The 26681-nt window shown below is 41.2% G+C and overlaps 2 protein-coding genes across 4 annotated transcripts in view; both read right to left on the bottom strand.

Annotated features, from left to right (window-relative positions):
- The window catches only part of LOC145486813 (stAR-related lipid transfer protein 3-like), a 190717-nt gene that overhangs the window by 137277 nt on the left and 26759 nt on the right, over positions 1–26681 (bottom strand). The gene's annotated exons all lie outside the window — the stretch shown is intronic.
- The window catches only part of LOC145486802 (sacsin-like), a 47734-nt gene that overhangs the window by 19493 nt on the left and 1560 nt on the right, over positions 1–26681 (bottom strand). For 2 of the 3 annotated variants that reach the window (XM_081465517.1, XM_081465515.1), the window contains exons 2-8: positions 23822–23870; positions 20460–20572; positions 15964–16074; positions 14715–14862; positions 13070–14069; positions 12072–12643; positions 564–11632 (exon numbers count right to left, since the gene is read on the bottom strand). In XM_081465517.1, the coding sequence (XP_081321643.1) occupies positions 564–11632; positions 12072–12643; positions 13070–14069; positions 14715–14862; positions 15964–16074; positions 20460–20572; positions 23822–23825 (13017 nt within the window). In that variant the 5' untranslated portion in view covers positions 23826–23870. Of the gene's footprint in view, positions 1–563; positions 11633–12071; positions 12644–13069; positions 14070–14714; positions 14863–15963; positions 16075–20459; positions 20573–23821; positions 23871–25716; positions 25788–26681 lie in introns of all 3 variants that reach the window. The other variant, XM_081465516.1, reaches the window with a different exon arrangement.

The raw sequence follows: 26681 nt of genomic DNA, 5'->3' as shown, positions 1-26681 counted from the left end.
ACCCTATGGGGACGACCTATACTGCCAAACTTACACATTTTACTCAGTAAGTTTCACTTCCGAAAAGGTTTCATGAAAATAAATTATTCTCGGAATCAACACAAAGATTAACTGTATGAATAAAGCTTTGCAAGGATAGAACATTTGTTTGTTAGGGGCTTTCGAAGGCTTAAAAGACCTTTTACCGGGATTATTCATTTTAACCTCGCAGACCAAGATTGAAAATAATTTTTCGAACTATTTTGTACTTTTTGAAGACTTCGTTTTAGTGCTTCAAAAATTTATATTGCGAGGAAGGAATCAATGCGAAACAATCTTTCAAGGTTTATGTAGCAAACAAATTAAAAAGAAGGTAAATACGTTATTTGCCAGCCTAGGTCGGTCCGTATAGTGGCCTCAGTGACCTCAAGCAAAATTTTTCTTTTTACGGAGCTCTCGGTCGCAAAGAGCATACATGTATGTTTGTCATTTCACTCTTATCTTCCTGTAAAGGAATTTCTTTAATTCGGAGGTGTTTTTGTACATCGCAAAGCAAACACACATGCATAAAAAATTGTTCTTACCTGGTGGCATTTAAAGCACACCCACTCGTGAGATGGTTTTGCAGTGGCCAAGTCATTATCAGCAGCCGCCAGGTCAGCTTCTGCCTGTCTGAACCAACGCCTTGCCTCGCCTGGTTGAGGATTCTTCTTGCAGAAACTTGGAGGAATACATGGCCATGAATCACCGCTCCTCGATGTAGATTCACGGGTCCCATATTTTCTGAGAAACCTTTCTTTGTATTCACGGCGCTGTGCATTATGCCGCCGAGCACGTTCTCTCCAGTGATTGAAGAAGGTTTCGTAGGAGCTTTGCTGATTCTCGCGCTCTCCCTCTCGTCTTTCATCTTTTTCCAACCTTGCAATTTCGATCTGTATGTGCTGGAAAGCTTCCGTGCAGAAAGTTTCGTCTCCAAGATTCTTATCCGGATGCCACCGTAGAAAAAGTCGCTTGACCACTTTTCTTCTTCTTCTTTCCTCAGGTAGCCGCCATGCTTGTTCTAGCACGTCAGAGATCTCAGCAAAAATCTTCTTTTTGTCCCGTGCTTGAGTGGCAGTTTCTTGCTCGTCTGACAGGCCAAGGGAAGGAGACTGAAGACGATGAAATTTGTACAGGTCGGCAAATTCGACAACCCGCGGTTCTTTGTCATATCCAACGTTAATCTTGAAAGACTTTCCAAACAGAGTTGAAGTTTCCTCAGCTTTCACTTCTTCAATTACCACGGCGTAGATGAATGTAGCATCTCCTCCCTTCTGCTGCATGCTTGGGTCGTCCATTTCGTACCCAACATATTCACCAGGCGCGAGATTTTCAAAGGCTTCGTTCAAGAGATGATGGTCTTCGATCGGGATGAAACTTCCTGGCTGTGGTAAGAGATCACTGCTCGATGCGTTGTAAGAGTCGTCTTGCCTAACTTTCATCTCATCCAGGATGGACCAAATCTTTTTGGGGTCACTGCGTAACATCTCAGGAATGAACATCACTGCCTCCTGGAGCAATCCTTCACATGCTTCTGCAATAACTCGAGTTAAGGCCAAATATATCTTACTAAGGCTATCCTCTGCTTCAGCATTAACATAGACCTTCCAGATATTTTTGTCATCTTCAAAAACTTTGTCTACAAAGTATGGCACCTCAGCTTTGCTACCAGGAACATCAGCTCCTTTGAACATCAGTTTGGTCCAAATTTTGGTCATTCCCATGAACTCGATATTTCGAAGTCTGCCTTTTATAGAAGCGATCAAACTTTCCTCCAACTTTCCTTTTTCATGCTGTGCGTGCCGAATGAGCCTCAAAACTCCGTGGAAGAATTGGTCTGAGCAGAGTTGTTTCTTCAGGGTGTCAGCAACGCTAAGCTGAACAGCCACTTCGTCGCTGCAGTCAACAAATGTTTCCTCTACTGCATCGGACAGCATCTGCGGTCGAACAGCTGTTGAAAGATTCATTACGAAGTCTTTGTAGCTCAAGGAAGAATTGCACTGGAGTCCTGTCTTCTTTAAGTCCACCACAAATAGTTGTTTGAAGTTTTGGAGACGACTCTGTAAATAAGGAGCGTCGTCAAACATTAACTCGGTCGACTTGTGCAAGACAACAGGAAAAGGTCCTTGGCAGCTACTTTCTGTATTTAGTGCTGGTAAGAACAGCTTTGAAAGACTTTCCCCTTCAGTTGGATTCTCTTGCAGCCTCTCGAAGAATCCTCTGACAGCTCCTAACGCACTTTGGATCTCATTTGGATGGAGTTTCTCTCCCTGACATTGGTCACGTAACATTTCCAAGACCATGGCGTAGTGAGACGTTGTAACAGAACTGGAGCAACCTAAAAGCAGAAATAGTTTGTGAAACTCTCCAAGGTCATGAGGCACTCTATAAAGGAATGGCTTTATTTCAAGGCTCTCGTACAATTCCAGGACTACTTGCTTAGGTTCGGCAAACCGTGTTCCCTGTTCGACCAAAATGCAGGGGCTGCTATGCAGGACTTCTTTTACATCATGGTTTGTAGTGGCTTTTTCCTGCAAGAATTTGTAGATGCTTTTCATGACTGACTTTCGCTTTAAACACTGCTCCTCTGAGACTTCGCTTCCATTTTCTGTCACAAGGCGATTAGAGATTTTTTGACAATGTAAAGTAACCAAGTCTAAAGCAGGTTCTGATACGACTTTGAGACAGTCAAGAATGTTGTTACAAAAAGCGTCTCTAGTCACGTTCCAAGGAGCCTTCACTTCAAGTACAAATCGTGGATCCGCCCATCGTGGAAGTAGGTGTGCCGTTGTCCACACAATTTCAGCATGATCAGAAACGACAGAGTCTTCGAATGCAATATAAGGAGACTGCCCACCTTGTCTTTCACCATACTGCCCATGTAGAGCTAGAAGGTCACTAGAGACTGGCTCTGACACTACAAAACGAATACCACAAACAGATTGCAGAAGCCCATGACCCAATACTTCAGATCGACTTAACAGTTGCGACACTAGGAGTTTTGACTTTTCGTCTGTCTTCACACTTCGCTGCGTTGCTCCTTCGAGAGCAACTTCCTCAGCAAATTTCTTGAAATGAACGGGAGAAATTTCATAGACCATGCCAATTTTTCTCAAAAACGACCACCACTCTTTTGACTTGAAAGGTTCAGGTGGAAACATCTCTCCTGGGAGCATGACCTTGAAAATATCATTGCACGGATCATAGAAGTATGATGCTCTCTTTAAGTGTCCCTCCTTTGTGGTGATGATCTCGGAGTTTCTCAACCTGCACAACACTCTGTGCTCATCTTCCTTGTTTGCTGACGTACTTGGAAGTAAGGTATCTCTCACGTATTTGAGGTGAGCAAGTCTTGCGTCTTTGCTGAAGGCTTTGAAAAGTACCAAGATGAACTTACAATACACGTCAACTGGAGAGATACTGTCAAAAGCCAAAAATTGGTAGAGAGCAGAAAGAGATGGAACGGCTTTAAGAAACACCACATGTACTTCCCTTTGTAGAACATCCATCTCATTCGTTGGTACTCCATCTGGGAGAACGCACACTCGTTCATGTTGATGAAGACTAATGAGGTCACCGTGTGTTGATGGATAAAAAGGAAGCTTTTTCAACGTTGAATTGCTACCGGATGAGTTTTGTAAACAGTCTACATAGTCGTTGAAATACTTAAGGATGATCACACAATCGTGAGGCTTCAGTCTTCCAAGTAGCGAATGTGGGCTTGAGTTCATCTTGTGTTCGAGCGATGTAAGCAATGATGCTGGGGTTTTCAGGGACGCCACAACTTGCCGTGCTAAAAGGCACGAATCCATCCACGCTGAGAATGGCATGCCTTTGATACGCAAAACATCAGAATTCAGCTCAGGCAGACCAAGCCTTCTTAAAGCCTTTACCAGAGGCCCATGAAACTGAACAGTATCTGTGAAATCTAGGACAGATTCTGCCAATTTCACCGGCACCAGAATATTTTTTGTAACTTCCTCGCAAGCATTTGCTTCATCAGATCTTGGTAGCAGGACGGTCTGAGTTGCAGGGAGAATGCTCCAGTTGGACATTGGTTTGAGCACGGAATGAATGCGGGTCAAGGTGCTTTCAGGTCTTCTACTGGCATCATTCACAACACTTTTCGAGATGGTAGCCAAAAAGCTCCAAACCCTGGATATCCAAAGGCCGTTTGGCAATTCAGTATTGCTTGGGCACCACTCTCCAAGATAACCTGGGGGTAGTGTGCCACTTAAGTGAAGAGCCAAAGCGTTGACGTCAAAATGCATGAACACAGACGCCTGACGGCACCCTGCATCATTAAATATATTCGCCATAACTTGCTCATGGACGAACATTTCCTTGGATTTTGGCAAGATGTCGTGATAGGGAGAAAGAAACTTTCGATCACTTTTACTGAACGCACGGAGCCATTTGTCTTGCGTTACAAGCAGGGGGAGGCCTGACAGATTATTTATGAAGTATGGATGATCCCTGCAGTAACGCAGTAGCAATACAACACCACTGCTGTCTTTAAATGGCGTTTTTCCAACTTCAATGGGGAAAGATCCAATCTTGCAAAGGGGATCTTGGCTGTTGAAAGTCTTGTAGAACTCCATGACAACGCCAGGTGTTATGCAACAGCATCTCACTTGTGAATTGTCGAAAGCTCTAAAAACGGCCATGGAAAATTGCACAAGGTTGAAACCTGTTTGTAGCAAAATTCTCTCGAAAGACCGCCGATTCTCCACACTGTCATCTTTCCTTCCAACACCAAAACAGCCACTAGTTTCAAGATTGTTGAAGAATGCCTGGTTCTTTCCAGTGCCCGTTGGAGGAAGCCATGTCAGTTCAACATCCATAGAACCATACGCACATACATCTCGCACCACTGGAAGAAATCTCAGTTTCTTACTATTCATTCCGCGATACACAGATCTTGCTAGTATCTCCCAGTAAGGATCACTTAAGTTAGTGCAGCACGGAAAAAGCTTCTCATATATCTCAAGCTTTGTAATCAAACAGGCTCTGCTGCAACTCAGATTCGCTCTGAGCAAGTTTGGCAGTTGCAGAAAAGTCCTTACCTCGTCCAGCAGTGTTAGGTAGCACGCCGCTATCACATCTTTCAGCAACGTGCTGTTCCAGTCACTCCGATAACCACCACTTTCATCTTTCCATAGACTTCTCCTGGCCTCATGGTCTAATGCAAAGTGACCATTGATGTGGACTGGAAGACCTGTTTCTAAAGGAAGCGGAAGGAAGCAGTAAGCTTTTCTTCTTCTTTTCTCTAGTTCCTTGTCCACTGACTTGTTTTCCAAGAGGCAGGCAACACCACCTCGAGGAAGCATCCCCAGGTCGCTTCTTCGGTAAGCATGGAGTATGCTTGGCTGCACTTTGTTCTCAAAGCCAATTTGCTGGACAATAAGCCACTTTTCCTCACTGCCAAGGCTATCCCTTAAGTTAAGAACATAGCTACATTTTTCCACTTTGATGTTGTTGGGACAAAAGTCATCTCTCTGTTCATCTGACTTCCCAATTTGTTTAATGTGGGTGGCAAATTGCTGCCTTTTGCTTGCATCTTCTTCGGTCATCACTGCTTCAACTGAGTAAGAATTCACCACTTGACCACTTTCGTCGATGTCACACAAAGTGATCCTCTTCACGTTGTTTACAAAAATTAGAACTTCAAATAGCTCTTTCTTCAGCGCATCCATCATTTTATTTAATTCTTCCGGTGTAACTGGATTGGAGGATATCTTAGAATCACATGCCATTTCTTGAGTTCTAAGAGGAAAGCGAAACATGGTCGAATTTTCTAAAGGAAAACTTTCTTCCAGGTAACAATTAAAAACATCCGGAAACAGGTTCTTCAACTTTGTGACTTCTGTATACATTCTGCCTGGTTCTAGAGGATTGGCATCAGGAACGTATTGGCAATGTGGATCAAACACACACAAAACGTCTCCTATTTCTTCGCCATTGGACATAAACGAAGGGACGTCAGTCAAGTGGTAGACAGCATTGAAACCGACGCCATACTGGCCTGTTTTGTTTGGATCATTTCCTTTGCTGCCTTCCCCGAGGCTTTGTATACCTGCAATATCGGCCTTAGTGAATGGCTTGTTGTTGTATACGCATAACGCAGGACCTTGCAATGGAATCCAGCTGTTTTCGAAGACTCGCTCCGTTGGATGGCTACGGGGATCCTTTATGAAAAAAATCTCAGTTGCCTGTGCATCATCAGCATTCTGGAGTAGTTCTTTCAAGAGCTCCTTTCCACATGGATAGCCAGGTAGAATTCGTTTCAAGCGATTCGTTAGTTTCTCTTTTTGTCCAAAAGAAAGTCCCCATGAGTGATGACGTAACGCCTCTTCTCTCTGTGTTTTGACACCCAATTCCACACTTGTGGTGCAAGGAATGTCTGGAGTGACAAACTGAACATCAAGACTACCTGGAATCCAAGGACAATCTTGTATGCAAAGCTCACTAACGGGTAGCATTACGCCTTTAGAGTTAGGAAGATGAATTAATGTCCTCTTGTCGTCTGTTGTGAACTCAACTCCAGGGGCTTTCAACGCTTTCGCTAATTCGTTGGCCAGGTTCACAGCAACAAGACGTGTCGGTCTGTCCAGCTGTCGTTCTCCAAATCCATGCTCTTCGTGTATTTGTCGCAAACCAGATATGAAATCTTGTGCCTCGAACATATCTCTTACGGAGGCTACTTTCATTAGTCTCGAAAATAGCCTAGCCAACTCTTCAGGAACTTTGAACAAATAGGGAGAACATTCGACGGGTAGTGCGAACGCCACTTGATTTGCACTCACAAACTCATTTCTCACAAGAATGAATTTTTTCCTTCGAAGGAAATCGGCTATTTGGATTTCATCATCATCATCTTGAAGAGCGTCCTGGAGGAAACTGTAAGATGCATTGCACACCTTTCTAACTTCTTCCATTCCTGAGATGTCAACTCTTGTAGATATGGCTTCATTTAGTTGGGACATCGCATGCACTGTTGTAGCCTGGCGGTCGTGGAACTTCAACAACATTTTAACCTTTGGTGGGATAAGCAAGTCTACAATTGGCTCAGTGCAACACACTAGATACATTTTATCGCGTAAAAATCCCTTGTTTGGCGATACAAAGGTGAGGTCGGTCCCATCTTCAAACTGATTACCTTTCCATGTCAGAGGAAACGTCTGCGGTTTCTTGAGAACTGGGAGAAATTCAGCTTCCAAGAGACGTCTTTGAACATCCGAGGGAAGCTGTATATTGCCATCCTTCAGCTTTCCCTCTAGAAAAGCTATCAAATTCTTTGCCCTCTTTAATGCTGCATCGCTACAACTTCTGTTCAAGTCGTGAATACTTTCCACCCTTTCTGCAACCTCACCCCATGAGAGATCATCTGTCGCCATTCCAAGTTGCTCCAGTCTAAAGAGCTGTAAAGGATTCCGAAATGTTTCATCGGTGCCAAATGGAAATCGTCCATCGTGATCACAAAATAGCAACGCAGCACGTCTGCTTGGATGGACAAGTTGACTTGGGCGTTTGAGTTTCTGACCATGGGGTGAAGCTGGGATGCAGCCGTTGTTCATAATCATATCCTGAAAGTCTCCACTGTTATCTTTGAGAGCATACAAGACCAAGTTGTCTCTCAAGTGAGCGGGTACGGAAGCAATATTTGGAAAGAACAGTTCACGGAAGAACCTCTCCTTGTTATAGCTTTTGGGCTGAATATCTTTTCCAAGGCCATAGTCTACAAACGACTGATACACATCACCAGGAAGATCAATTACAGTTTGATTGCCTTTGGCTAACAACTGAAGAACTTCAAACGAAATGTCTCCCACCTGGGTATCCTGATGAAACTGTGGATCAAGAAAAACAACTTCATCAATGGATGCCCATCTGCTTCCATCTGAAAAAAGGGAATAACCCCGATTAGCAAGGCATTCATACAATGAACGCGCAAGGGGCTCACAGTTTGAGTGCACTTCACAAGACTTCGGCCACAACGAAAAGAACTGGTATTTTCTAGAGGTTTCCGTAACTGACTTCAAGTCTTCAAGAAGGTCTAAGTATGCTGCACAAACAGAATCTTGCAATAGGACATTGTTCCACTCGACACCAATACTAGCTTTGTCATCCTCTGTTGTTTCCTTCAAATTTCGTCTGTTGGACGCTACAGCAAAGGCTCCATTCACATGCACGGGTAGACCACTGTGAATCGGAAGTGGAAGGTAGCAAAATACATTTCCCGTGCGATCCAATCCGCTAGACTCATCGCAAACAGGTACAGGCAAGAGAGAATCATCAAGCGACAATTTAACAGCCACTCCTGCTGACGGAAGAAGACTCTCGTCTTTCTCTGAAAACTGCATTGCTTGACCCTTGCCCATTGAAGAAACGACGAGCCACGTCCCAACATCACTAGGTACATCAAGTTTGTTTCCAAAGAAGCAACGCCCATATTCCGTAATGGTGCTACTAATGTTGATTGTAAGTGCCGACCTTAGCAGAACAGTATTCGAGTTGACGGCGCCTCCTTTAGGCTTCGCAACGTCAGATGATGCTCGAAGAAAGTTGCACTGTTCCAAAAGGAACTTTTCCCGATCACTTAGCCTGTTAGCAGCGGGTGGGAGGATGACCGGGCAAGACAATTCCCTTCTAATACCGGCTTCAGATAGCGATTTAGCGACTTCATAAATCTTCTTAGTTATTGGATGTTCGGTAGAATCACTGGCCAAATGAAAGATGCTGACACGACGGATATTTTGTGTAAAGAGAAGCAGGGATCCGGCTCCACGAATAAAACGTTGCAACAGTTCTTTCATTTGCTTGGAGTCGTAGTCGCTTTGCCTGATTTCACTTTTCATCGCTTGCTCTTTGGTTCGTAAAGGGAAACGAAATAGCGTCCCTCTGTATGAGTTGTCTTCTTTGTCTAGATGAAGATCACAACCAAAAATCCCATTAAAAGGTTTGAATTGATTTCGAAATTTGCGCAGTTTATTTGCGTTTTTGTTCATGTTGATCTTCATGCCTGGTTTGGCCTTGTTCCTGATTACTTTTCCGAGATAAAAGGTATTGGGATCAAAAATGACAAAATGATTTCTGCTCACGAACATGGGTACATCTGTCAGGTTGTAAACTGCATTAAAACCAAGTCCAAATTTTCCAATTTTCTCGGTGTCATGCTCTTTAGTCGCACCGCTCAATTTTGTTATGTTCTCAAAATCCTCGTTTCGGAACTCGGCATCGTTGTGAACCCACAGTGCAGGACCCTGGCAGTGTCTCATCCCTTCATCAATCAGACAGGTCATGGCATCTTCGTTTGCTCTTTCATCGTACAAAAAGTTAACTTCCGTCGCACCAGCATCGTCTGCGTTTTGAATAAGCTCCTTTGGCACCGCAAATCCGTCTGTATAATCCTCCAAAAGTCTACTGAGTCTTCGAGTGAGCTTCTCCTCCTGTCCAAACTCTTCACCTACTGCTAACTCATCAGGATCTAACATGCAGTTTCTGAGGTTTCGAACATTCAACTGTTCGGCTGTGCTGTTAGGAACGTTTGGATGTACCATCAAGTACTGCGTCTCTTCGTCATCATTTTCGGTACCAAGCCCCCCTTCTTCACAATACATACAACTTTCAAGTGGTGCAAGCTTAACATACGCGTCCCCTTCGACAAAAGTTGGAAGAAGAATCTTCTTTTGAAGCTCAGGCAGTTTACCAACGTTTGGCTTCACTTCATTCAGGATGTCAATGGATAGCTTCAGGTCCTTTTTGACATCTGCATCTTCAAATTGGGTACGGTCGTATTTCTCCTTAATCATGGCGAGGACATCAAGCAAAAGGCTGTTGTCGCATCGTTTCTGCATGCCAAACGTAAAGAACATCTTGGAGTACTGAATCATCTCTGGGGGAAGGGTACAAATGTAAGGCGACAGGTCTATGGAAGGTTTCTCAGACAGCACAACTTTAGGAGAGGAAAATCCATCACCATTCCAAATCCAATTAGGAATCTCAATTCTCTGCAAGGCATCCATGACATCTACGTGATCCGCAGAACTTAGAAAAGAGTAGATGTCTTTCACCATCAAAACGTAATGTGGCTTTTCATCTGTTTTGTAGTCCACAATCACAGTTCTCAAATGTTTAACAACGTGCAACACACAAGGCTTCTTGTCCCAGCTAAAATATTGGGCTATTTCACTTGAACTTACGTTAATGAGCGGCTGTACGGATCCAATTAGGCTAGCGCTCTGTTTACTCTTAACTTCTGTGGGCTTGTAGAAGTATCTTTCTTTTTCCGTTTCACCAAAAAAACGAAGACTCTCAGGAAAACCATGAGGCTTTTGTTTCAAAACGGGTACCCAAGCCATATCGCAAAGCAGCAATCTTAAAGGTCTTCCTGAAATGGCATCTTCAAGTTTCGTCGGATTTCGGGTTAAATACTCCATGAGCGCCACAGACTTTTGCCTTGTTGTCGAATTACTGGAATTTTCAGTAATGCTTTTGGCAATCTGGTAGAGGTCTTGGGTGGCGATCATGTCCCCGTTTTTCATGCCAAGTCTCTCAAGAACTGCGAGAACTGCAGGGTCAGTATACAGCGTTCCAACAGGAAAGACATCTTCACCAGCAAATAGTGTCTTTAACAGGTCTTCTCTGGGATCAAACAAGTCTAATGCCCTCATCCGTCCACTTTCGGTTGACACAAACGGCACCTCTTTCATCATCTCTACAAATTTGACATTGACGTCAGAGCTGGCGTAAACATGATAACGCTTCAATACAAAGGCCATGAGTCTGTCAATCTCTTCTTTGGAATAGTGCCCATGAATGACATCTGGAAATACTTCTTCGCACAAATATTCAGTTGTCGTTGGTATTCTTATGTCCAGCATACGTACCAATCGTTTGGAGCTGGCCTCTTTGATGTCAATGAGTTCTCGTCGGGGAGTCACTGGAAGCCTCTCCTCCGGTGCTGCACACAGTCCCTCTTTCTTTGAAATAAACTTCTCTGACAGTGTTTCGAAAAGTGGAAGGTAAAGAAGAAGTTCCTTCTCTTCCGGACGAAAGCATGGTGCTTTAGAAACAAAATTCCTCAAAGCTCGTTTACCAACATCATCCACGTTTTCTAGCAGAACGACAGAGAGCATTCCGACACTCATTATGGGACTCGAGGTGCGAGCCGCCATAGAACGTAGGACACCTTGGACAGATGGTGGATGGACAAATGTAGGCAACAGGGCAGGATGGAGGCTTAGTGGACATTCTTGCATGATCATTAAACCGAGCGCCTTCAAAACGTTAACCACTGGTTTCTCAAGACGACTATCCAGTTTTGCAACAACAACTTTCGATGGCTTCTTTAGCCTTGTTAAAATGACTGGGACTTGAGAAAGATCAAGCGGAATCAGGGGAAGATTTTCAAACCTAAAGAGATCATCTGCTGTTGGAAAAGTTTCTCTCAGGTAACGCCACACGCCCTTAATCCAATCTTTTGACAGGTGGTTATAGTTTCCATCCCCAGGGAACCAATGAGCCACGTCGCCTTCTAGCCATTCCGGAGGTAATGCCTTCCCTAGAAGAGCAGGGACATCATTTTTCGAAAGAAACTTTATCTGGGTGCATCCTGTTGAGAAAGAGAATATCTTGACATGAATTTGAGACCCCTACAAAAGGTCTTTTTTGTCGTCTTTAAATAAAAATGCCATATTTCTGTACGTTACTTTTCTCACGATTAACACTAAAAAAAATATTGGATAGTACTGCAGCCTGGATATGCCTCGGTTTTCCTATAAAGGATTGCAAATAGTAAACAGAAAAGGTACCATCCACAAAAGCCAAAAAAAGTTAATTTAACTATCATTTTATTATAGAAAACTCGCTGATACTACTGAGTAATCCGTGACACAAAATGCGGATTTGAAACAAACTGTCTCCTATTCAGGACATGATTTTATATCTGATAGCTAAAACCTTCAATACTTTCAGGCTCTGAGTTCCTCGAATTTAATTTTCTAAAAATGAAACACGCTAAAATGTATGTAAGGCACAAGAGAATTTTATACCTTTCTCTGCAATGGTCTTAAGTTTTTTCAAAATGTTTTCATCAACATCTTGGTTTAGGAATCTCTCCCGCAAACCAGGTACTAGCTCTCGCGGATGCTCAGGGGAGGTGATATAAACCGCCTCCGCCAATTTTGTAAAAGTTGTAAAGGTCCCGTCGGATACAGGCAGAAGGACTAAGCCGAGCAGCTCTGGAAAGTCATCATCTTCAAGCACAAATCGGAGCAAGGACAACTTCTCCATGTGACTTAGACTTTTATAACAGGAAGGAGTTTCCTTGAGCACTTGTCGCACCAACGAGGGAGTGATCTCTGTGATCTCGGTTATCTCGGTTATGGCGTTTAACACGTGGTCAGGCAAAGGGGCGACAGGTTTGTTTGCCTCGCGCAAGACTCGAACAATCAGCTCGTTAGTCTCGTTCTCATCAATTCGGACAGAGATGGCATCCTGAACGTGCAGCCATTCGCCTTTATGGGCTGGAGTGTACATTATTTTCTCAGTACACAGCAGTTGAAACAAGGGACTCAAGAGTCTGCTCCAGGTGTGGTCAGTGCTACTCATCTTTGGCCATGCCCTGTGTAACAAAGAAAGCCATTGCAGCAATTGGTTTGTATTCCTGCAACAACCAGTATTAAACAACGTCCAAGAAAATAAATAACGCATGCTGTAATATGGCGGTGCCAGGAATATTGCTTCTCCCAGTTGTAAGCATGCTAGTCCATAGCGAGTTTAAATTCGTAGCGACTAGTACGTATTCTTTACACCCCTGGGTGGAAAGACTTACTTGTCCAGTCTATAAGTTCAAACTATCCACTTGGGATCTCAAGTCCTAAATACAGTAAAGTGCTAGGCTTAAAACAATATCTGAACCTAACAGTGCTGCTTCGGTAATCTCGAGTCAATTTGAGATTCGCTTTCACACTGACGATAATAACTGCAACAAATGTTTCACATTCAGTCATGATGGGACGAAATGATTACGCAGACTAAAAATTCTTACCTGTACACTGTTTCTGGTTTCACATGAAAGGTTCTGTCATTGATGGCAGCCATTATCATGGAAGCATACGCCTTTGGTACAGCTTCTTCCAACAGACAAATGTTCCATATGAAGGATTTGTCATTCAGCTTTCCTTGATCCTCTTGATCTGCGTTAGGTGTTTTTATATGACGTCTGTTCTGACTCAATGAAAAAAATCCATTTACATGCACTGGCAGACCAGTTATGCTCTTCTTTTGTACTGGCAAAGGAAGAACACAAAACACGTGGCCTTGAATGTCAGGTGTTGGTAGGCCGATGCCTGAAGGCATTGCCATAGCAACACCAACTGATGGTAAATAACTGAGTTCTTCGTCTGTCAAAAGCCTTTCGAACTGGGACGAGACCTCGCCACCACAGCAGTAACTTGTAAGAAGAAACGAATGTCGTTCAGCGCTGCCCCCCATCAAGTCCTCGGAAAAATTTTCTGTCTCAATTGTGATTGGATAAGTAACTGAGACAGGCACTGGCATATGTTGGCCAGGTTTGACTGCGTTGTAGAACTCTCTTCTTTTTTCACGAACAAACTGAAGGCTGTCATCACTGATTTTGACTTCAAATATTTTCCTTGGTTCAGGCTCTGATTCCTCTCGGACGTAAAGCTCAATGGATTCCAAATGTCGCAGAAACAAGAGCAACAAGTGAGCATCAGCGATAATACTCTCAAACAAAATTTCCACCTTGTGATCAGAGTACCGTGTCTGGGACAGTTCGGAAGGGATGGTACGCAATGGAAAACGGAACAGCGTTCCATTGTACCTTCCCTCAGAAAAGACTTCCTCTGTAGAGTCAAATATCCCTTTGTAAGGAAGAAACTGATCAGGTATGCTGTTCATAATTTCACGATCTCTGTTTAATCGCCAGCGGTATCCTGTTCTTCGGTCAAGTCGTCCCTCACTAAAGCACTGTTCGAGTGGGTCAATGAAACCGATCTTTGTGCCACTCAGAATGCTTGGTAAATCTAAAATAAAAACGATAATCATTGCTAGCTGATGAAAACCCAATCCTGATGCCCAGGTTTCGACTCGTCATGGAATTAATGTTAGTCTCCGAGTCACCTTCGGTAATTTTCGGAAACCAGCTATGCTCGCAAAACCAAGGAATACATTGGAATGCCATATTACCTAGGCTAGGTTCAACTGTAGTTCTCTACCACCTTGCCGAGGTGTGCAGAATTTTTGCACTCGCGTACACTTTGATTTGCTCTGCTTGTTTCTGAGAATAGTTCTCTGGTTCCCTTTGTTGTGACGAACGTTGCATAGCAATTGTCGTTGACAATAGGGTAATAAGTTCTAAGTAATTTGAAACCAACTACGCATGCCCCATTCTAGGTATGCACAAGAAAATTAATTAATGATAAAGAGTGCCATAATGCCAGCAATGAAGCAGGCCATGTAAATTATAGTAAGTAAATGTAAGTTAAGTCACACTCTTACTAAAGATAATGCTTTGAAATTACCAGAGTAAATTAAATTTCTGATTTTAGCTCGAACAACCCTCTCACACAAGATATATTACATGGAACTCATTAGGCATCCATGAAAACACCCAAGTATTTTAACTTGTTATTCTCTCGAAGGAGCAAAAAGTACAGTGGCATGTTTACCTGTCACATGAAAAACAGACTTGAAACCCAGGCCAAACCGGCCCACCTTCATTGGGTCTTTAGTTTTCAGACTGTTGCACAGCATTCGTATGCCTGTCCAGTCGTCTGTAGTAAACTGTGCGTTGTTGTATGCATAAATAGCTGGCCCCTGTTGAAGATCAAGCGCCATTTACAAATATGTTTTACAAAATTCAGCAATCATTAAAAATGGTGGGCACAATGTTAAAGATCTAGATTACTGCTCCAGTGGAACACGTGGTAAACGTGAAGTCTGCACACGAGCCAAGTGGTCCATCAGGCTGGAGCTTATCCCGGTTTCTGTAGCATGAAGTGACTGGGAGCATTCCTACTCCCCCCCCCCTGGATGGGATGCTAGTCGATCGCAGGGTTACCCCCCCCCCCAGCATTAAATTTGGCGGTACCCATTTGTACACCTGGGTGGAGAGAAGCACTGTGAGAGTTTAGTGTCTTGCCCAAGAACACAACACAATGTCATTGGCCAGGGCTCGAATCCAGACCGCTCGATCCGGAGACGAGCACACTAACCATGAGGCCACCGCACCTCCATGAGAGCTGTAGTAATTCTGTAAAACATACCGTGGATTCCTGGTCCTTCAGAGAAACATTTTACAAACTCCATGCATGGTAATAATCTATCATCATGTTTACATTTTACAAACTGGTATAAACCAGCGCAACTTCATCCAGAATCCACAGCACCAAGAAACGTATGAAAAGTACAATGTCAAGTTGTACAGCTTGTTTTCAAAATGATAACTAACAAATTCACCATTACCCAGCGAGGTTTAAAACTCACAGGCACGAGACAATATTACGCCTTAATGAATTTTAGAAAGGTTCTATTCAGATATATCCACCTCCCGTGTAATTAGATCTAATAAATTTACTGCATGAATTTGAACAACTGCTACTAATACAAGATCAGAATTTCTCAAACTCATTGATAATTCATCAAGTTTAAGCAAAGGAAATCATGACCGTGATGGTGTTTGGATATCTGATCTTAATTAGCACAGATTTTTACGATTATATTTCTCCGTTTTCTCCTTAGTTTTAGTTTCGATTGAGAAGATATACCAAACACTCACGACAGCGTTTGACCACATTTCGAAACACCTCGCAGTTCGTCAAAGATACCCCACTGCGCGTCGCATCTTCAACTCTCTTCTCAGTGTTTGGAAATGTGGTCATACACATACTTTCGTGTTTGACACATCACACAAAGTACCTGAAACCGAGCAAGCTCTCTGCTGTGTAGTTTCTCTGTTCTGTAGCTGTGTTTGTCATGAAGGAATTTAACTTGGCTTGCACGTGCATCTTCAGCATTTTGAATAAGCTCCTGAAAAACATTAGCATCCCTATTGACCAACTTGTGTGCTGCACGAATCTTGCTCCCAGAGGCCACAATCCCTTTTTACTGTACCAAAAATGGGAACTCCGGCCCCTCCCCCCCCCCCCCCCGTGGGGAACTCCCTTATATGAGCTATATAGGTATGTGCGGTCCCAAAGGGTATGGTATGGTTTTTCAGCCGTTTTGGTCATAAATAGGGTATGGCTTTTGCACGCTAGCCTCCATTTGGGTATGTTTTTAAGAGGAAGCCACTTTTTCATCACTATCAAAAAGAAAATTAACAAAACGGTAATTTAACATTGGTCTGAACTAGGGAACTTATTATAACGCAGGTCTGAAACAGGGTTTTGATTTAATGGTCAGGTCATAAATAGGGTAGGGAATATCACAGATCTTGGTCATAAACAGGGTAAGGGGTTTGGGAAGCGGGCCACACACTCTTACCCAACTTTTCTGGGAGTACCCCCCCCCCCCCCAAGGGGCCTCTAGCGAGATTGGAAGGCGAGCCAGAATTTATCACAGCAGTTGCCATCTCGACACACTGTCAGAAGGCATTTTTGACATTTTTGAACTACGATGTTCGTGCATGATCAGACAGGAACCAGTGTTTTCTGAATATGTCCACAACGAGAGAAGATCAAGGACCTTACCTTGATATTCTCTTGTCTGCAAAACATTATCTGTTCCGAGAAGCAAAGTTTTCTGAGAGCTTATTGCGAGGAAAACTGAGCTTTGAGAAACAGATAATGTCCAACAACAAATGTCCTAGCATATTTTTGCACCAAATGCAGGCTATTGTGTTTATTATCCTTCTAGCAATACGCTTGAAAAAATTACTCGATTCTGATTGGCTAAAAAGGAGTGCAGTTTTCATGTAACACCACCGCAAATTACAACGAAGATATCCGAATTTAGTACGAAGGCAATGAAAGACTATTACGACAGCCATCCGAGCTATTTCGAAGATGATTGAAGTTCACCTAAGGCCCTCTGAAAACAGCCGAAGATAATTAGCCATTTTCCAAACACTTTGGAGGATTACCTGAACTCTTGCGAAACAAACCTTCCTAAGATTTCTGAAGATTGCCAAGGATCACCCAAGCTGGCCGAAGACTTTTGAATATTGTTGCAAGTTTTGCGAATATTTTCGGAAATTCTTGAAGATTTTTGGAATGCCAAGCACACTGCAACCTGCCTTCAGAAACTGTGTGCACAAAGACCTTAAATAGTATGTTTTCAAGTGTATTGTTAACAAGTAAATATCAAATTATTTTTCTCGTGCAATTTGGAATAAATAAGCACTACAAATTGTACTTGCCCTACGGGCTCATGCAATTTTGTCAGCTTTTGAAAAAAAAAAATTCTGCTTATTTATTCCAAATTGAACACAAAATTATGTGATTACCCGTACAAATATTTTTCGCAACAGACAAATCCTATACACAGTTTTGAAAATTGGGGAGCATTCCCCAGTCACATGACCAATTGCTCACGAGCCAAAATATTTGTATAGGTAATCAAACGGTTTCGAGTTCAATTTGGAATTAATTTACACCAGTGAGTTTGACAAAAACCTGAAATTTGCGTGGAGGAAGTACTGGAAGACCTTTCTTGAAGCCATGTTTTCTCATTCAAGAAAACTTTTTTCAAAGTTTCCGCACAAAATTTTCGTCATCATTTTACGTAATATCATTGGCTTCGAAAATTTCCTATGGTCTTTCAGCCAATCATAATCCGGAATTACGATGTGTAATTTGCACTGCTGTTACACTTTTTGTACCGGTGTTACACTTTTTGCACTGGTGTTACACTTGAACTGCACTGCTCTCAGCCAATCAGAATCGAGTAATTTTTTCATGTACATTATTAGATGGATAATAATGGCTCATTTTAACCGAGATTCAGTGAAACAGTCAGAAAGTTAGAAATGTTAGATATTCACTGTGTTAATAGGTGGTGAATAGAACATTTCTAAGCTTGGTTCCTGAGCTATGGCACCTTAGCCATCTTGGCAAGTAACCATGGTGGATAATTGCTGGATGAAATTTTAGTTATTTCAATGCATGATATCACTGCATATGTGGGGAATTCTAAAAAATTACTTCCATCGCACACCATTGGACCAAAAATGTTATTGAGAACTTGTATTCAAGGCATCAAAAAGAGTCATCAATGCCTTATTAGTTTTGTAAATAGTCAGCGGGTGACAAACTGGATCACATCAAATGACCAAAATTTCTTTTTCTTTAGGCTGGAGTTTCTCAGTTTTAGATAACGAATGTCAACAATGTTAACAAATATGCCACAAAGGTACCTTATAAATTTCTTTTGTTTATTTTACTGCCGCCTAAAATAATGTTCTGACTCGTGCTCTTATTGGTTGATTTATAGTCAGGTAGCAATGGCTAAATAACGCAATTGATGCCCGCTGTCCCACTAACCAGAGGTTACTTTGACTTCTTAATTACTGGTCCCTTGGGAAACAGTTTGCTTTGTTTTCAGTCCACTGTTACCCAGGTCTGTAAATTTTACAGACCTGGGGAGAAGCACTGTAAGAGTTAATTGTCCTTAGTAAATTTGCAGTTGTTTACGTGCACGCACCGGTTTGTCAACAGTTCCAAGTTTTTAAAGTCCAGAACCCGTTTATGTCCTTTTTGTCTTCTCAGGAATATAATTATCCATTTACATCTAAACTTTCTTCCAAAACTTTGGAAAAACGATTAAAACGTCGCATTTCATGGACGACCGACAGCTACTGCATTCTGATATGGCTGATAGTATGTACAAGTAGCTCAGCCAATCAGATTGCAGCATTTGCAATAGTATACTAGCGGAATTCTACTAATATCATGTATATCGTTTTCACATGACGTCATCAAATTCCAAGATCCAAAACTAAAGAGCTGCCAAAGGTTTTTATCCTCATCAGGCATAAGGGGATCTAAATTTAAATCTGTTTAGAACCTTCCAGCTCAATAGCCTGCTTAGTTTGGAAGTCACACAATGAAATCTATTTATTCAGTGAGCAAAATGAGAAGAAATTAATGAATTCAGGCAGCACTGTGTCTAGAATAATAAAATGGCTGCGGCCGCACTATGAAAGTTAACTGGGTTATTTTTAATTGATCAATCACAATTAACCGGGTTACCAAAAAATCGTCAGTGGCCACTATTTTCAGCAGTTCATTGAACTTAAACCAGGTTAACGGTTACCATAGAATATAATTGAAGAACAATAGATTTTTTAACCGAGTTAAGTTAATTTTAAACGACCTTTCTGCATGGTTTAACCCCGGGAGGGGGTCTTCCATATAAAAAGGGCGGGGCTGCTCGTCAGAATTTTTGAAAAGAGCCCCTAAGAGGTACCAAGATCCTTTTTTGTTGGCATGGCTTGAAATGTTTTTCACTCCTAAGAGGTACTAATTCTAAAACAACACACTATCTCCTGACATATTTTTTCGCCTCAATTCCCCAAAAGGTACCGCAAGTGTTCCCACTGTGGGCCTTTTGAGGCTGAAACCCCTAAGAGGTACTAAGACCACTTTTTAAACCCCTAAAACGTATGGCGAGCACCCCCGTCCTTTTTATATGGGAGTCCCCCCAGGGGTTTAACACAGGTTAGTGGTTTCTTATCAGTGCCATGGTTTAGCTTTTTCATCAAATGTATCAGTCATTGTGGTCTGCATGAAATGTTGTTCACAGTGGCACAACCAAAAGCATAATCTTCTACTGAACAGGGCGAGTGGTAACAACAGTTTGAAGCAGCTGTATTACTATAGTGGATTTCTATTTTCTTGCTAATATGTGTCGGCTATACCATATCAGTCGAGTTTGCAAGGAACCCTCACGCCTGAACCATGACCTGAACATGAAGAGTTCATTCATCTTAGAAGGACAAATTTTAATTGACCTCCAACCTCCTCTGGAAGAAAAAATAGGGTGTCCAGAAGGGTGTCCAGAGGAGGGTCCAGAAGGGGGTTCAGAAGTTAAGGGGTCCAAAAGGAGTCCAGATGGGGGTCCAGAAGGGGCCCAGATGGGACCCAGATAGGGTCCACATGGGGTCCAAAAGGGGGTCCAGTAGGGGGTCCAGATTGAGGGGTCCACATTTTGAACTGACCCGTGGACAACAGAGGTCCACCAACACAGTGGCTCCATACCACCTCTGTAAATTTGCGCAAAACATTTTGACGAATATCTCAGAGACCTAAAACTTGGAAAAGTGTCGTCTTTACTTGTTTCCTTTAACATAACAATTTCTTGACTTTATCCACTGAATACTTTTCAATTTATTTTTTTGTTGCATGACAGTGAAAACGATCTTTACTAGCCCATCACACATCCCTAACCTCCTGTTTATACAGAATTCTTTTTACCTTCAGTATCTGCCCATCGTCTGGATACTGATCTAGGATGTTCTTTATTTGTTGGAAGAGTGTTGGCTGAAGCAAGTTAAAACCATCATCATCATCATCAATGTCTACATCCACTGGTGGACAAAGTGAAAGGAATTAAATGATTAGATTATTAAAATGTATGCTATCAACTTTCTGGGAGAGGGCTATTTTAAAGAACTGAGAATGCATGTGGTGCATTTTGTTCAAGTTCTTGAATTCTGATCGATAAGCAGTACCTGCACTAAAGCACTAATGGTCACATGTGAGAATACTTGAAGCATACAGCTACATCAAACCATAACTGGTTTCCAAGATCAAGTATGCATGGATATTAAATTTTCCTTGGTCACGGATGCTCACCATTTTTGACCAACTTTTCTCAGAAAGCTGTCCAGTTCTCAGAACGGAACAATACAATATTTGTACTGTATTGCATTGCACATTGCACTGCATTGCACATTGCATACTGCTGAGTGCAGTGCAAATATCCCGATGTTGTTTGTCCTCTGGACAACGTTGATTTTTCTACTACGGATGCAAATTGTGGAATTATCTTTCCAATGACTTGAAATTAGCTGAGAATGTGAATACTCTCAAGCACTGTCTGCAACTGCAGTGCTTCTGAGTTGAAAAACTATGTATGGGAAAATAATTATTAGAAATTTTTAATTTTAATTTTCATATAGCTCCAGTATTATATATTGTAGTTCTAATGCAGTTTTAACTTTTCTGTATTTTTTTATTTTTATATAATGTTGTCAGTAGTTAAATTTTGAGACCTAAAAGCCCAGATTGGGAGTTACAATAAACATACCGTGTAGCATGAAATTTTTGTGGGACTTTTATTGTGCAAATTGGCGATTTTTTGAGGTTCGCAGGAACAAATTTTTGCGGCTTGGATTGACTGAGATTTCCACTGGGAACTAACTTTTGCTGTTTTCTCTTCAAGCAGCGAGACATCAACAAGGAAGAAAATGTAATATTTTCAACTTTTATTACTTTTTTTGGTAAAACAACAATCTATACTAATCTCAACGACAAGCTGGTCATACAACAAAGTATTTCCGGTTGCAATAAAACATTTCCTGCAGTCAAGCTGTAAAAGCTGATTAACCTTTTATCGTTTCGTTTTGTTTGTAGCAAGCTCTGATGCCAGTATCAGTATCTTTTCTACCCCAATGCACCGGTATGATATAATTATAGTACCACAAGTGGATTAAAAGCCATATTTGATTATATTAACAGAGTAAATTTTTGCGTACTTTAATTTTGCTGTTTTTTTTTGTCCGCTGGAACTTATTTTTGCAGAGCAAGTACCGTCCGCAAAACCCACAAACATGAAACCCCACAACATGAAAGTGCTACACAGTATGAAAACATGCATTACAGTGCATTGCATTACATTGCAGTGCAGCATCAGTGCAGTGCAGTGCATTGCATCGCATTGCATCGCATCGAATCCTCCGTAAGTAAAAAGATGGCGACTGGTAAATTTACCCATAGTTCTTAGCGCATGAAATTCTTAACAACGTTATAAAAATGTGCCGAAACATTATAAAATCTTTCAACCTAGGCTACTTAGTGACAAATATTGTAAAAATTTGGCTTTCCTTGTGCCTTTTAGGCTGTGTTAGGTTCACAAGGCATTGTGGTAAAATGTACAGCCGCCATTTTTTTTCCTACGGTGGATTGCATCACGTTGCATCACAGCGCAGTGCAGAGCATTGCAGTGCATTGCAGTTAAATTATTGTAATGTTGTTGCTCTATGCCTTAAAATATTCTCACTTGTGACATCTTTGTTTGAGAAATCTTAACCAAACCATCTATGGTCAAATTAATATTCTGCTGTCAGCCAAAAATATTGTAAAGCTCTTCTGAATCAAAACATTTCTGTCAATTAAAAATTGACCGGAAATGTATTAGTCAGCTTAGTTTTTATATCCCAACCGTACTAGAAAATGGCTGCTGACAAATGTTGGAAATTTCATGCATATATATTGTATATTAACCACAACATATTTTGATATATTGTTTTAATTCAAGAAATAAACGCTTTGAAAATTTAACCTCTATATATGACAGTTGCAATAACATGCCACCAAAAGACGTTGTCCCTGAAAATTCCAGTTATAACCCCAGGGCATAGTTCATGAGAGGTTTTGGGTGGTCTTAAAAGCAGGGGGAGGCTTATATCCGGGGAAGCTTATCACTGTAAGTGGCATAAGAAGCCGTTTCTAATAAAATAAGCTTAACACAACACAACAAAACACAATACAACATAACAAAACACAACATCCAGCAGTATAACAAGATGTTTTATTTTCTTGGAAACAAGAAACACAAGGCACAATTAGTAAGGAAACATTAGTACACAAAGTACAGATCAGAGACCATCAAATAAAGCTCACTTATAAAGGCATAACTGGCCAGTGAGGTACGCAAAGTAAGGGAGGACTTACATCCAGGGTGGCTCATAATCAGAATAGTTTTTTGTAAAATCATATAGATGAGCCTATAACCAGAATTTTTTGGTAATCTGTCATACTGTCTCTAATTTAGGTGCACGCTGACTGTATAACATTTTTACCAACAGAATGATAATGGTCTGTACGGATAAACAATTGCGTTTAATGGATTGATAGATCGTATTGGACAACCGTCACTGGAGGATTTTGTCCTGAAAAAATGCTGGCCACCATAATATGTTACATTACAAGAGTCAACTCTGCAGTAATGCAGTGGCTACTGGTTCGCTCAACAAAGAACTGAATCAATGAGTACTAACCTCTTGTTTAAAAGAAAGAGATATAATACAGCCCTAAGTTAGTGCTGGTTAATGCTTGCTTAAAAAATAGTTGGGAATTATTAGCTACCACCGCTTGCATCTAAGGGTGAACATGTGATGCCAAAATATGCTCTAAATGGGTGTCAAACATGGCATGATTTGTCATCAAACATTTGCAGTTTAGCAGACGGTTGTCCGAACTTTCACACTAAAAGTTCAGCACACAAAATGACAAAAAGATTGGACGCTGAAGACTTCTTCAGAGAAATTGACCCTGACCTGTGTCATTATGCATAGGCCTTTCCAGAAAGTGGTTTTACTTCTAGTATTATCACTCTTAGATGTAAGCGACAGTAGAGAGGGCTGGGTAGCTAGCAATCTTTATATGGTAAATACTATTTGAACTGCTGTTAACAGAAAAAAATGTCTATAACACACAAAATGACTTCATGTGTGTTCTTCTGTTGAAATAAGTTGATCATCATGCAGATGTAGTTATGTTCTACTTTTGCTAGCAAGCATTATTTGTATAATCAGAAAACAACTGCTACTTACTCATAACTGAGGTTCCTGAAATATCAGTGTCCACTTATATTAGGGTTATCTGGACAAAAATAAAGATGGTATCATTACTTTATTATTTGTGTTTTGCAAGGACGTCAATCAAGTTTTAGCCTAAAATTATACCCACTAACTACTCTTGTGTTATAAACAGGCTTAAGTGTCAATTAGGTCATGAAATGTCAAGCAGCATGGGTTCTTGTGAGCCACATACATGAAAGCTGACAAAAAAAAGAGCTTCACAAGGAAGGCTGAATATAAATTATGTAAAAACAGAGGAAATAAGTCTCCTTAGTTTACAGGGGACTGGAGCACACCATAAAAGGAAAGGTGTCGGGAGAAAAATAGTCAATTGAACTTTCAAAAATCCAATTCATTGAACTCAATCCACAGATTGGCAATCAAACAAAATCAAATACTGAACTTTTTGTGACTTCAATTTCCAAACCAATCAAACTCAATCGACCAAATATGTCAAGCAGCACGAGTGTTCATGAGCCACATACATGTAAGCTAACAAAAATGGTGAGCTTGACGAGGAAGGCTGAATATTTTAAAAACAGAGGGAGCAAATCTCTTAATTTACAAGCAACTGGAGCAGGCCATAAAAGGGAAGGTGTCAAGAGATAAAGCATGGCATAGTCAATCGAACTTTCAAAAATCCAATTCATTGAATTCAATCTAGTCGGATTGGCAATCAAACAAAATCAAATACAGAACTTAAATTGTGTGACTTCAATTTCCAAACCAATGAAAGTCAGTCAACCAAATTGAACCCATTCAAGCTCTGAATTCATTAAATTATGTTTGATAATGAGACATTGAGTTCTGAATCAATTCACTTGAACAATTAAAGGTCATGTTCTGTGGTCAGAAAATAACACAAATCTACACGAAAAACATGTTTTACTGAGGTAACTCAAGTTTGAAAACCTGTTATTAATTTTCAACTTAATTTCACATCAATAGTCCAGAAATCAAGCCTTCAATTGAGTTCAATTGTCCAATTCTTATTTGTGAGTCAATTTCATTTAGTTGCCAAACTCAATCAAACTTGATCCATGGATTGAGTTCGACTGAGTTTAATATACAGTTTGATTGGATTTGATTGCTAAACTCAGTCAAACTTGATCCATGGATCATTTGTCAGTACAACTAAGTTTGATTGACTATGCCAGGGATAAAGCCCGGGAGGGTACTCCCAAAAAAGTTGGGTGGGGGTGTGCAGCCCACTTCCCAAAACCCTTACCCTATTTATGACCAAAATCTGTGATTTTCCTTACCCTATTTATCATCTGGCCAAAAATTCGATACCCTATTTATAACCATTGTGGCTGGCGCAGTTGTCCTAAACATAAGTTATCAAGGGCTTCTGTTGATATTCTTATTGAATATGATGAAAAAGTAGCTTCTTCTAAGAAACATAAACAATTAAAAACTATAGGGCTAAAACCCTACCCTATTTAAGACCAAAATTGCCAAAATTGATACCCTATTTTTGATGACTGAAATGACTGAAAAACCCTACCCTTTAGGGCCACACATTCCTGTATAGCCCTTATAAGGGAGTACCCCCCGGGGGGATAAGGGTACAGGAAGTGGGAGAGCAGGGTACGCAAAGCAGGAAGTTTTGCCCATGTTCCCCCGCCCCCCAACTTATGTAGAGTCTATTTACATGCCAGGTTGGGTGTCTGGAAAACGCGAACAGCAAATAGCGAATAGTCGAGAATAGCGAATAGTGAATAGTCCCGAATAGTGCAAATAGTGGCGAACAGTCGCGAAAAGTGGCAAATAGTGATGAATAGTCATCAACAGTCACTGCTTTAGATCTAATATCCTGCGTTAATTAATTATCCAAATAAGCAACAGAATTTCAGTGAATTTATTACCTTTTCTTCTCTGAACTCAGGCTAGGGCTGTCCATCGCTGACATTAAGAAAACAGAAAACACAAGGATAACCTAATAAAGACATATTTACGCTTTTGCGGCGGTTAAAACAGAGGAAATTACGTTTAGAAACTCCTTTTGTCCTGATTGATAAGCGTGCATGCTTTTTAGTGGGAAAATCCCATCCTACGTTGCTGCGAGGTTGACTGCGAGATACTGGGTACCCTATTTGCCACAATTTGCCACTATTTAAACAATAGAGTGTTTTTGTCGAGGAACTATCGGCTGATAGTTGCCCTGCGGAAATTTGATGTTCTTAAAACAAATATTTGCCCGAGAAGCAAAGCTTCGAGGGCAAATATGCTAGTTTTAAGAACATCAAATTTTCAAGGGGTAACTATCAGACCGATAGTTCCGAGACATAAACACTCTATTGTCTTTATTGTTCACCACTAAATTTTCTTCCGCGCGCCAGTTCAAAAATCGTATTGAATTTGTCAGCTTTTTTAGACGAAAGCCGTGAAAGCCAAATGTAAAATTTGAAAAGGAAAACAAACAAAAACCCTTTTAATACAATGTCAATTGTTTACTTTCTTTAAGCCTGCTTGTTTACAGAAATATTTTCACGGACGAGTACTATCCATCCGGGTATTTTCCTCGGATGGGCACTATGGGCTGATAGTGTCTCTCCGCGGATGAACACTATCGCGTCACGTGATCAATTTAAGGCAATAAGAATCGGAGAAAATTTAGTGGTGAACTATAATTGCCAGTATTCGCCACTATAGGTGAATCTTTGCTGACGTCATTGTTTACATTTTTCTTTATTAACATACGACTTTGCACATAGAAGGCATCATGCTAGACACGATTTTACCAGAAAAACTTAAAGAGCTTGTGAAACTTAGTAAGTGGTGAAATGTTTGGCGCTTTGGGTGTAATATTCGAGGAGAAATTGGCTTTCAA

The sequence above is a fragment of the Orbicella franksi genome, chromosome 5, assembly GCF_964199315.1.
Source record: "Orbicella franksi chromosome 5, jaOrbFran1.1, whole genome shotgun sequence".
NCBI classification, from domain to species: Eukaryota; Metazoa; Cnidaria; class Anthozoa; order Scleractinia; family Merulinidae; genus Orbicella; species Orbicella franksi.
Note: the sequence above shows the minus strand (reverse complement) of the source record. Positions and strands in the feature narration are given on the sequence as shown.